Raw genomic sequence first — 13,253 nt, forward strand, 5'->3', positions numbered from 1 at the left:
TTCAAGCATTTTAAAGATAATATTACTTCACAAAGATAAATGTCAGGAATCTTTTAAAAGAACATATGTCTAAGATTATGAAGGACGGCAGTTTCCAATAAAAACAACAACCAAATTAGTCTTTGAAGTACTGACGTATGTCGAATAAAACTAGTTATAAAGATATGTTCTTTGAGTGAAATAAATACGTTTTTCTTAAAGATATACTGGTGGAAATAGCAGTAAAAAACACATAGCTATCGCTTTTTAATTTCAAACTTCGATATAATTTAAAATTGTTCATTAAATACGATACCTGAATATGTAAGGCTTTGATAGTGTGACTCAAAAGAATATTACGTATAATAAACTATGCTTTTTTTTCCTACGTCTGAACATTGTCAACGTTTAAGTATATTAGCCCCCTTAAGACGTCTATCCCTCTGTAAAATAAATGAAATACTGAATAGCAACTAGGTTGCAGGCGTACACCATATTTATATAAGGCGTTAAAATAAGGCGTCCCAATAAACCAATATATATTTTTTTCTTCAAAACGACTGTAAATATTTAACAATATAATCGAAGATTTAAGTAAAATATATCATAACATAATATTCAAAGGATCATTGAAGTCATTTGTATACGTTTGATTTCAAAATTATAAATAAACACGGTCTATGATTCAAAACGACTCGATTCAACATTAAACAGTTGATGCACGTATGCTTATATTCAATATTTCATATATTATTATATTCCCAGCGACTTTAAATTTAGTTCACATTTTCCTGAATATTTGCTGCAGTTAACAAGAAATCTTTCCTTTAGCGTCATTAACGCCTTAGACACTCATATAGTTAGACATAACATCGACATTGACTACAAGTCTTGTATGTGTTTTTTCCTTTTAAAAGCACAATCTCTCAAAAATAATTTGATTACAAAATTGGTAATTAAGCACAACTTATTGCTTTTGAGCAAATTACGCAAATACATGTTTATTCTTAAATTAGTTTTTTTGACTTTCTATGAGTAAATGGAGTAAAACCATTCCAGATTTTGAAACATACTATGCTCGTTTGTGGTTAAAATAAGCTGAGGCTTAGATAGTCTTTGTCAAGTTCATCAACTTTGTACTGTTTTGTCTTAAGTTGAATTTACACAAATATGAAGCAAACAACTCGAACATATGACACTAAGGAAACTACATTATACGATTTGAATCGTCTCAGATCTTTAATGAGACGGGCCCCAGACCTTTTGAAGACTTTGTATGTATCATTCCATTGTAGTCTGATGTTGCCAAATGAAATATGGACGAGCTCCGAAAATGTTAGAACACAACGAAAATACACTTGTAACGATTCTGATTGTATATATGTTACTATAGAACCACTATTATATCTATTGTATTACATTTTTCCAACACGCAAGGACAAATGTCAACTGAAAAGTATCAGAGCAAATGGCCAACTATGTAGAGGCAAGAGGCCAGCTAGCTGTTTGCGTGCAAGAAGCTCCCTCGGGCCTGGTGGCTCACAACCTGACAGCCCATTACCGCCCAGGACCTCAATGTTACCCAGGCCATCGACCCGACCAGGACTTTCCTAACAAAAGATCATACTCTCTGACACGAGCCTATATCTCCCCAATAAATCATCTGATAAAACATTTCTGACAACTTAATTCACTATGTTTATTGAGAGAGAGAATACGAGAAGCAATAAAACATCCCTTATATCCCTCCCAGAATCGACTGTCCAGAAAATGATCACTCCAATTCCTATATTTGCATAGAAACAGACCGGTACGGTAAGCGCCCGAACTGCAACGTCCTGGACTCAGTAAAGCTGTATGTAGAACCTACCAGGTCACGTGTGTGAATTCTTTTAATCATTCGATATAAAGGCAATAGTATTCATGTTGAAAGATCTAACGAAAGTTGGTATATATCCCGAAAGTTTAATCGTTTGTAACAGTACAGCGGTTGCTGTACAATTTAGATTCAAGCCTTTAATATTAGTCCTTAAATATCACTAAATTTGTCTTCAGGAGCAAGAATTGATATAAATTTCTTCCATCATCCTCTGCCAAGACCCGACGGAACCTCTATGGCTTGATTTCCTTAATTTCATGCCTTTATGATGATCCATAATTCTTAGAGCAGAAACCCTAACTTAGGCGGATAAATTGAGAAATATTAAATTATAGCTGCTCATCTTCGCTGAATATTGATGTGACGGGAGAAGATCGGCCTGATATCCTACCAAAACCTCTAGAACAGCAATAATCAAATGAGGAAACATTAAAAAACCCTTGTCAAGTTTCCATCTAGAAATGATTGAAGCCCCTGACACGTTTTCATAAAAACGGCATCTAAAAGCATGCAGTAAATTATACGGAATTTTCTAACAATAACAAAGGTCGCCTTGATATGGGCAGGAATAAAGGGACAAGAGCCAGGGGAACCAGAAAGGCCGTGATATTTTGATCTTGTTTTTGTTACTCAGCGCCCGTATGTCAATACTATTTCATAAAGCAACGGTTTTGTGATTAAATGTAAGCATGGTTTCGGAGACGAAGTCAATTTTGTAATCAGCATCTTGACAGTTGGACAAAATACAGACGTGGAAATTTATGTATAATCTGGGAAATATTTCCAGAAAAGGAACAAAGTGAACATAAAAAACGAGGCGTTTGTTTATTACTTTTTAGCCTTATTTACACAATTTTAACAATTCCGTTCTTCGAAACAAAAGTGCACTTCATTATAAATCATTGTTTTTCTCTGCCCATATCTAATGCTAGCATTTCTTCTGTCGACAAACACCCATGTGTGCTTCACAATTTCAGCACATGCCATCTTATTTTAGCTTTGGGAATTGTTACTTAATTTTGACCCATGTCATAAATTTCTTGAGAAAAATTCTCTGAAAGCTTCGTGCTGAGGGAACGTCTTCGATTTTCAACTTTAACAATCGCATGACTGTGAACATTGTAAGACAACGTTACGAAAATGATGACATGCCTATCTCCCCATACGAGGTGCCGCGCTATTAAGGGATTGATTTTCACGGAGCCTACACCCTTTGTTAATAAAACTTAACAGTGAGATGCCATTGTTTCTTCACAAAATATGAAGTACTGTCATTAATATTGAAGACCTATGAGTTTTCGGCGTAATAATGCCAGGCGGGTTCGGAGCGGGGTTTCTGCGCGTTCACGTCACGTGATCGCCATGGGTTTTACGTAAATCACGAAATGTAATATAAGAACAATGTCTTCGATAAAATATGGCACACATCAGGCAATCTCTTAAATGGTGCTTTTTGCCCTCTGAGAATTTGAAAATGCAAATGTGCAAAAAATTTAATTGTATTTCGCTCTTCGACTTTTTTTTAAGTACATACACTTTAATTTCTTCTTAAAATTCACAACGACATCGTGTAGAGTAATGTATTTAATCATTAAATACATTACTCTAAATTTTAATGTGTAAATTCTCACAATCTATTTTCTTTTCAGATTCTAATGACCTGTATGTTTGGGGCAACGGTAACAGTGGACAGTAAGTTATTTAAATATGTAAATTAAGATCATAAAATTATTTGCCAAACGGCTTAGTTTCATACGCCCATTCGGGAGTCAGTAACTGTTGGGTTTATACGCCCATTCGCGTGTCTGTAACTGTTGGGTTTATACGCCCATTCTGGTGGATGTAACTCTTGGGTTTATACGCCCTTTCGGGTGTTTGTAATTGTTGGGTTTTATACATCAATTCGGGTGGATGTAACTGTTGGGTTTATACGCCCATTCGGGTGTCTTTAACTGTTGGGTTTATACGCCCATTCTGGTGGATGTAACTCTTGGGTTTATACGCCCATTCTGGTGGATGTAACTCTTGGGTTTATACGCCCTTTCGGGTGTCTGTAATTTTGGGGTTTTATACATCAATTCGGGTGGATATAACTGTTGGATTTATACGCCCATTCGGGTGGATGTAACTGTTGGGTTTTATACCTTCATTCGGGTGTCTGTAACTGTTGGGTTTATACGCCCATTCGGGTGTCTGAAACTGTTGGGTTTATACGCCCATTCGGGTGGATGTAACTGTTGGGTTTTATACCTTCATTCGGGTGTCTGTAATTGTTGGGTTTATACGCCCATTCGGGTGTCTGAAACTGTTGAATTTATACGCCCATTCGGGTGTCTCTAACTGTTTGGTTTCATACCTTCCTTCGGGTGTCTGTAATTGTTGGGTTTATACGCCCATTCGGGTGTCTGAAAATGTTGGGTGTTATAAGCCTATTTGGGTGTCTGTTACTGTTGGGTTTACACGCCCTTTCGGATGTCTGAAACTGTTGGGTTTATACGCCCATTCGGGTTTCTCTTTGGTTTTATACGCCCATTCGCGTGTCAGTCACTGTTGGGTTTACACGCCCATTCGTGTGCCTGTATGGTTTTATACGCCCATTCGGGTGTCTGTAACTGTTGGGTTTAATGCGCCAATATGGGTGTCTGTAACTGTTGGGTTTAATACGCCAATATGGGTGTCTGTAACTCTTGGGTTTAATACGCCAATATGGGTGTCTGTAACTCTTGGGTTAAATACGCCAATATGGGTGTCTGTAACTGTTGGGTTTAATACGCCAATATGGGTGTCTGTAACTGCTGGGTTTAATACGCCAATATTGGTGTCTGTAACTGCTGGGTTTATACGCCCATTCTGGTGTTTTAACTGTTGGGTTTGTACGCCCATTCGAGTGTCTGTACCTTGAGTTTATATTTTGCACCTTTGAGTTTCTCCTTTAGTATGTCACCAGTTAATTGGGTAAGCAGACAGCGAAGAACCTAACGTTTGGGACAATCATTTTGGAGTTATACATTAAGTATAATTAAGTATTGATCTTAAAATGCATGCAATTGTTTAAGAAAAAACAACAACGGTAATTTGCATTTAGACTAGGCAGTAACGATCTGGGCACGAAGCCGGAGCCTCAGTACGTGCAGTTGCCCCTTGGCTCGGCCCCGGGGTCAGGAATCGTTGGCGTGGCCTGTGGGGGCCGCCACAGCATGGTCTGGACGGATGCCGGCCAAGTCTTTACGTTTGGGAACAACTTTAACGCACAGCTTGGCTACGACTTCCGAGAAAAGAAATATAAAGACACGCAGGTACTTTACTGCAAGTTTTTTTACATATAAGCAAACGAAATGTTAATCTTATAAATGAATAAAGAAATTCTCTTATTCATAATAATTAATTGAATACCATTTAAAGAAACCCTTCGTCGTTGCCAGCTTTTTATCAAAGGCATAGGTTTCCAAGCAGGCGAAACAAACCAGTCGTTTTTAACTTTTTACCATTATGATACAATATTAATTTGTTGGGTTCCTTAAAATAATGGATGTTCATAAACTTGATCTGTTGTAAGTCAACCTTCTGGGAAAATAATGACGACCAGGAAGAGAATAACGTTGTAAGTATGTGTGCACCGTTAACTTATGGTTGCGACGCTTGGGGTGATTTATTACTGACGTAATTGTGAAGTTTCACGTTAACAAAACACGGTATGAGCAATGCACTAATGTGTTTGATAATGGTTTGTTCATTAACGTCACAACTAGTTGACCACATTTTTCATGAACTAGTTATACGTGAAGAATCACTGAGTTTTACAGATGAAATAAGATAAAATCTGGACGAGCTACCAGGTACATGCTGATTGGCCGCTTTAGATATATTCCTAGATATCTTCTAATGAAAACAAATAATACTGCGGTAAAACATTTTCATACATGCATATTTGTGATTAATATGATTACTCCAAACCAGAGTTAAAGTTTGCATCTTGCAAGTAACGAGTAACTGCCCGCTGAACATATTCTTTCTAATAGGCCTATTTTGACATTAGTTTTAAATACAACTTATATGCGTTGATTAATCATGTGATTATATACAACATAACCTACAGACACAGCCAACTCTACTGAAGAGCCTCCAGCACCGGCCGGTAGTGCAGGTCGCCTGTGGGAGCAAACATTCCGTATTCCGGTTCCGGGATGGAGGCATCGCCTGCTGCGGGTGAGCGCCAGTTAAAGCAAGCATTTTTCAGAAATAAACAAAAACACGGACGTTTGTTTTGCTATTCAGCAGATTTCTTATATGCATGTGTTTAGTTTCCATACAAGTTAAAAACTAAACTCGACACTATAACATTGGTTGAAATGCTGCCCAACTTTGCCACATTGTTATTTGACCTCTTATTGTCTCTAAAACATTTTGTCCACTCTAGAGACAACAGTTACGGTCAGGTTGGATGTGGTACGCGGGATGACGCCCTAGCACCAAGGATCCTTGGGGGCGACCTCGCTCAAGGTGTGAAAATGGTGGCTACAGGGGCACACCACTCACTCGCAATCACCGGTAAATCGCCTTGAAATACGTTATAGCTACAGGGGTATTGTTCGCCATTAACAGGTTTTTGGAATAACCCATATTGAACTTAAGCCATTTGTTCAGGGTCAATGTCTTATAGTGGCATTGAAAGAAAACACGTATGATTCTTTCTAACCAATTATCTATCAAATGCATCTTGTTTTTCATTATTTCGGGTATATCCAACATCTATAAACAGACAAAAAGTTGCCATTTCAATCGGCAGTCTGAAGAGAAAGACCAATACGGTACAATGTTTAAGTATAAGTTTCGCCATGTTTGCGTTGTTCCACCAGTATCGGGCGAGGTGTATGTGTGGGGGTACAGCCGCGCATGCGGGAGCAGGGACGAGGACATCCTTGCGGCTCGGAAGTGCCCCACCCACCATAACAACATCGTCGGTGTCGCTGGTGGTGGCATGCACTCAATGGCGCTCTCTGGTTGGTTCATTTATACACTTCAGATTACTTTATTAAACAAAAAGTATGCAACTAAATTTTGGTAAAAATAAAAAGAAGAATATTCTGTTAGTCCTTTACAGAAATAAACAAACGGTAGCTACTGTTTAACTAAGCTATTAATTCTTCACAATGCAGCTAACGGAAGTGTATATACATGGGGCGGCGGGGCGGACGGGCAGTTGGGACACGGAGAGAAGGTCCGCTTTCTGTCCAGGCCACGCCGGGTCCGCGATCGCCACGTGGTCAACAGATGCATCCAGATCGCCGCCGGGGAAAACTTCAGCGCCGCTGTCACTGGTAATAAACCTGAATATCAAGCCAATAGATTTATGTTTGTATGAGCTCTAGAACATGTTCATTTCTTTTCATTTTATAAAAAGCGTAACTTTACTAAGGTTTCTGCATTTGAAGTTTATGCACAATCAAATATTTCCAATACAAATACTTGTACTTGTTATATATTCTCTTTAAACCGCCCCGGAGACTTGCATTTTGTGTATTCACTTTAAACCATCCTTGTAGATGTGCATGTTGTATATTTCGTGTTCACCACCTCCAGGGACTTGCATGTTGTATATTCTCTTTAAACCATCACCAGAGAAGGGACTGTTGTACATGTGGGGAAAGAACAGCCACACAATAATGTCGGACAAGCCAACCAGCCACAAGGTGCTGCTGCCGCATGGCGTCAACAAGAACTTTCGGGGCGGCAGGATATCCGCCGTCGTCTGCGGCTCCTGGCACGCACTTGCCCTCATCGGCAGACCGGGTATAAGCCTTGTACACTAGCATCCTCTACATTATTATACAAATGTATACAGTTTTTGTCATGAAATTGAATGCAATCTGGCATAGTAGCAGCCGAGCGTTGTGTAAACGTATCGTCAGTATTAGTATCTATACGTACATTTTATTTCAGTGATGCTAGAACGGAACACGAACGAAATCTCTGATGAGTCCAGTGACGAGGTGGTCAAGATCGAAGAGGAAGACCTTGATGTATGTCTGTTACATATGATTTTTGTAAAAATAAACTATTTAAAATAATTCTATCATTTAGGTGGTACGTTTCATAGAATAATAAGATTAACCATAACGGACTAGATCGTAAAATTGCATTCAAGACAACGGTCTGTTCTTTTTCCTCACGTAAGGAGATGGACGTGGACGCTGTGGCGGACTCGAACTCGGACGAGGAGCTGGTCGGCACATACCGGCGCGAAACCAGCCGCCTTGAGCGCGAGAAGACGACTGTCAGTCTGGCGGATTTCTACGCTCCGACACCAGACCCCAAAACACGTATGTTAACGAATTCCGTCGGCATTCAAGGATTTACCATTTTTACTTTATTCAGAACTGAATCAAATACGCTATTTTACGAAAGTCATTAGGTAGAAGCTTATTTTGGTTTATTCGTTCTGACAAGCAAAACACGATTCATTCAACGATGTTTACGCATTATCCTTGTATTGCTTGCAGTCCGATCTCCGAGTCCAGAGCTTTTCTTCCCGAAGGAAGACGATGATGACGTAGACCGTATCAACAGCACACGCTCGGCCGCAACCATGATTGTGCGCGTGCCAAGCCAGCCACTTCTGACGTATGCAGACGCCGGCACATCACCCATGACTTTAACTACGGCAAGCACAAACAGTAGCAGCGTCACAACATCATCAAGAGTTCCTAGTCCTATTTCAGAACTTCCTCGTAACAAAATTGAAAAACTCCAAAGGAAACTCAGTCGGCCGGAGAAAAAGTTCAGGGAGTTTGATCCAATGAAGTTTGAGAGGGACAAACTACGGAGTAGCAAGTCGCCTGTGTCCGAGGTTGTGCAGCTTAGTAGGAGCTCTGCAGACTCTTTTATATTACCACGGGAGCCGACTGGGCTCTCAAAGAAGCATGTAGACTTCTCTGAAATGGAAGAAATAAGGTTAAAAGGACCTAAATCACCTGAGAAGCTCTCTCGCCAGAGCAGACACAGGGAGAGTAGAGAAGCCAGTCCCACACGGACACGCCATAAGGACTCGCTGAGCCCGTTCAAAGACCACATGCGGGACCTAAACCATTCCCGCTCTCGGCACCGCTTCCTTGATTCTCAGCTCTCACACAAGAGCGACAGCGCCATCCTCATGGAGTCCCCGCTGTTCCGCGGAAGTCGCAGCACTGCCATGACAGAGTTACTCAGCCGTCCCTCACCGGACACGCCCCTTGCCCTGGTGGATGACCGCCATTACAAACACCACGTGCCCAAACACCAGGCCCGGAAGTACAAGACAGGAACACTCACAGAAACAAACTTCGGGGTGAGTGTGAATAGGTTTTGAGAACCTCCCTTTATTGTTTATGCAATGTTGTTGACTTTATATTTATATCATTAAAATATTGTGTCACAAAACCCATCCTTGTCTTGTTAAGATTGTAAAAAATGTCTTCACTTTTTCCGCCGTTTAACATAAAGTTTATAAGCATTTGTCGATTGTTTAACAAATTGAGTGATGCTTTGTACGAGTCCAATGCATGTTTTGTAAATGTCATGTTCTATGTTTTAACATCAGTTTCTGTGTCGTATTGGAAATAATCGTGTAACTTATTTAATTGTCTGATAGATGTTTGTTTCGTAACCAAAATGACAACTGTTGCATTGTTTCCCATTTTCAGCCCATTAACCCCTTTCAGGACCTGATATCGGTCTCCAGGTACAAACAATAGCACGCATGGCACACACGGTTTAGTCAGAATTGCAAAGACAATTCGATCTGCAGATGGTTGCAAAATAGCGCATACAAGCACTTTTACCTTTAAAAATATGCTGTGATAAAGCAGGTTCTGCGAAATATTTGTCAAAATTTGCACTACTTATTGTCGAAAAGTTTTAAGGATGTAAAGCGAGCTTGCATAATATTAATTTTGAGCTTAGCCATTGTAGGTGATTTCAATGCCCTGATTATTTCTTACATAAAAAACAACCCCCTTCCCCCCAAATGTTGCACCCTCATAACATTTTCATAGCAACGTGACCCTTTCGGCAAAAGATGCAATATATTAGCGTTATTTATATGAACAACACAGTGTATGCATTGATAATTTCACCCGGTAATTGTTATTTAATGAATAATTTCTTAAACTAACCACGATCTGTCGGATCTTTAGTAACTTTCTTGTTAGTTTGTCTTCTCGAACATCTACACAGAATCACTATTTGCGTATAACACCGCCCGCCCCCTGCCCCTAATCTCCCAAATTTACAACCATCTGCAGTGGGGACTGTCACAATAGAAACTAACCAGGGAATGCCACTTCTAAATTGTACTTTGGCACTTGTTTCAGGTTTCTAAAAATAGTTTCGGAAGTCATCTGATATACCTTCTGATACTTGTTTATTAAACAGCATTGCTTGCACTTTCTTTCTTAGTTTTCATGGACACGGTTTCACATAAACAGATCTCTGTCATGCCCGAGATGCTCTTGTACTCGCATATAGCTCATGTAATGCCCAGTCACACAAATCGTTCGAGTATTTAAATCGGTCGGATGATAGCTGCTGTATCGGACATAACTGCTGCTGTATCGGACCTAACTGGTGGTGGTAGGAGTGTTATTGTCATTAATCGGTTGGCGTAAGGTTGGCCACAACTCGTGGACTGGTCTTCAGTCATTGCCGAGCATTCTATCGGCAATTGATCGGCAACCAAATGACTAAAAACGTTCTTTTGCTGACCATTCGCCAAATCTTTGCTTAACCTAGATCACAACAGCTATCATTCGGCAGCATGTCGTTTTTCCAGTGGGACTGAGACCTAAATGGTGACATTATACAAAAAAATATTGGCTTTTAAAAGGCAGCTGTTATTCATAAAATGTTTTGTGAATGAATTTTACTTAAGTGAAATTTAATATAAATATATTTGAAAATCTTAATTGGCTATACAGTAAAACCCCTCTATGCAGAACACCTATGTGACTTTGAGAAAATGGTCTTAATAGCGGGTTGGTCTCATTACTGACTATGTGCTGATTGAATGGTGAAGTGATGGAATACACTCGATTCTTACTATGTATTGCTGGTTATTTGTATCGCATATTTTAGTTTTGTTGTACCAGGCAACATGTGCCACATTATTTCACAAACATGAAGGTAAAGTTTGAGTCTGCATCAGTGGCCGAGTGAATACTATTCAAGCAGAGAAAACAAATAAAAAGTTCTGTCATTTATTCATTATATTAGACATTATTCAAAAAATAGCATGTATCAAAACAACACAGTTTCAATGTACGCATAGGCTAACACAATTGTTGGTGTGAATGTGGTCAATAAATAATTTAATGTACTATTTAACTTCTATTTACGATCATGTTCTGCAGAGAACGATGCTCAAACACACTTCAGCTCAGCATGCGGAGCTATCGTATGCAAAATCATCATTGAGAATAAAAACAAATCGAAAGGTAATAATATCCATTTGAACATATTCTTACACCACACTGTACATGTTTAGCTTCAGATATCCAAGTCCCAAACAGTCGTAGCCCCATTGCATGGAGAGATCGGAGAACAAGCGGACCGCCTCGCGCAGCTCCGCCGGTACGCTGCCACACACAACCCCCAGGTCTCCTCGCGGCCCTCACCCGATAGATTGCGGCCTATAAAGAACCGCCAGGTGAGCATCCCTGGGGGACGGGCGGAATCACCAGGAGATGAGCGGGGCCAGCTGTTTGTAGGGAAGTCAGGGGGAGGCACCAGCAAGGATAAATCGGGATTTAGCAGCGGGTCACTTTGGAAGGAGAGAGATGACATGGACAGGTTAGGTCAGCGGAAAATTGCTGCTGCGGGGATAGTAAAAATGTATCTCACCAGGAATGAGGTAGTTGGAACAATGGACAATCCTTTGTATACTTCTCTAAGCGATGGTAGAGGGCATAGCGACCCTCTCTTAGATAGCGACTCACTTACTGTTCAACCTCTTATGAAAAGGGTAAAACATACTGAAAGACATATTAAACCCATAGGAATTGAACTGCCAACTATAGCCATTAATCATACTCCGAATGCTGCCAACATGTTATCGACTAGGACTCTTCCGGAAAAGAGAACATTCGAACGTGAGGAGCTAGATCTCACATTGGGCAACAGTACATCACGTGGTATCAGCCAGGAAAGTGCCGGCGAGTCACGCGTCAGTTAGGGCTTAAACAAGGTCCGGCCAATCAGTCCCCTCAACCCTATCATAACGGGTCAGGTCAGAGCCATTCATGCGAATAGGAGGTCACCTAGAATAGATGACCAGCTTGCTAAACTAACCCGTCTGTCCAGCTTGAAGACTAGTGGCCATTTCTAACAACGGCACGTGTGTGGTTGTGGTATGCTGTTGAATGTTCGTTAACAGTTTGTTTTATTTTAAATAAAGTTTGACCATTTTCTGGAATGGGAGCTACTGGGAGAAAGCTAACAGGTCGACAAACACACGTCAAATATTATATTGAATACCTTTTTCAACGTTTATGACAGAAAAAGGCAAAGCATACAAAGCATAATTGTGTGTCAAAGCTTGGTGCTGGATAACAGTCAGAGGTGGGGAAATTTGCTCATGACATGTGGTGGTTGCAATAACTTGTGTTCAAACTAACACTCACTACGTCACAAGCTTTTAAACAACTGTGTAATATAGCTAAAGACGCATAATATGATGGTTTTATTTTCTTCGAATGTTGTATGGTTGGTAATGTTTGTAACGCATACACGTATCTAACCTGTAACCAACGTTTATTCACAGAGCAAAGGAATGATGAACAAGTGAATAACGTGAACTCTTGTAATGATAAGGACATCCAACTCTGTGAATGGACGCCAAAAGTTATATCTATTCTATAATGACCAACTTACACGAAATAGTGTTTTAATTTTGTTTCGTTTGAAATTACTTTCATAGAAGCAAAATCACCTCACAGCATTATCGGGTATAATTCGCATTTTGTCTCTCATAAGTCCCAACTGTAGCTGCCCTCTCTTTGGCACTTTGCTTTGATTATCGTTGTCTTTTAATGATGATATTTTATTGTTACAAGTATCTGTGATAACTGCTGCACATGTTGATTTTTATAAATTTATTTAAGTTATGATAATAAATCTGAAAATCGAATTGTAGAAGTGTTTTATTTATTAGCATGACAGTGGAAACTTCATGGACAAGTCGAGATGTCTTAATTTTTGTCTTTTAACAGGGTCTTGGCCATTTGTTTTTGCTACTGATACATGTATTTCACATCGTATTATTCTGCCAAACCTTAATTAAACAAGAAGCATTTACTCGTGGATTAAGTCCCATGGATGCAGCAATTTCTGACAACTAAATACCTTAACTTGAGCGAACGTGTTA

The 13,253-nt window shown here is 39.8% G+C and overlaps 1 protein-coding gene across 5 annotated transcripts in view; it reads left to right on the plus strand.

Annotated features, from left to right (window-relative positions):
• The window catches only part of LOC128226856 (uncharacterized), a 38,818-nt gene extending 25,829 nt beyond the window's left edge, over positions 1 to 12,989 (plus strand). For 4 of the 5 annotated variants that reach the window (XM_052936942.1, XM_052936938.1, XM_052936939.1 and 1 more), the window contains exons 3-14: positions 3,508 to 3,550; positions 4,944 to 5,154; positions 5,415 to 5,459; positions 5,955 to 6,064; positions 6,276 to 6,406; positions 6,715 to 6,858; positions 7,015 to 7,176; positions 7,478 to 7,648; positions 7,799 to 7,878; positions 8,034 to 8,178; positions 8,359 to 9,182; positions 11,376 to 12,989. In XM_052936942.1, coding sequence (XP_052792902.1) covers positions 3,508 to 3,550; positions 4,944 to 5,154; positions 5,415 to 5,459; positions 5,955 to 6,064; positions 6,276 to 6,406; positions 6,715 to 6,858; positions 7,015 to 7,176; positions 7,478 to 7,648; positions 7,799 to 7,878; positions 8,034 to 8,178; positions 8,359 to 9,182; positions 11,376 to 12,062 — 2,753 coding nt within the window. In that variant the 3' untranslated portion in view covers positions 12,063 to 12,989. The remainder of the gene's footprint in view (positions 1 to 3,507; positions 3,551 to 4,943; positions 5,155 to 5,414; positions 5,460 to 5,954; positions 6,065 to 6,275; positions 6,407 to 6,714; positions 6,859 to 7,014; positions 7,177 to 7,477; positions 7,649 to 7,798; positions 7,879 to 8,033; positions 8,179 to 8,358; positions 9,183 to 11,375) is intronic. The other variant, XM_052936940.1, reaches the window with a different exon arrangement.
• The last annotated feature ends 264 nt before the right edge of the window (positions 12,990 to 13,253 follow it).

Source organism: Mya arenaria, chromosome 3 (genome assembly GCF_026914265.1).
Source record: "Mya arenaria isolate MELC-2E11 chromosome 3, ASM2691426v1".
Classification (NCBI taxonomy): domain Eukaryota; kingdom Metazoa; phylum Mollusca; class Bivalvia; order Myida; family Myidae; genus Mya; species Mya arenaria.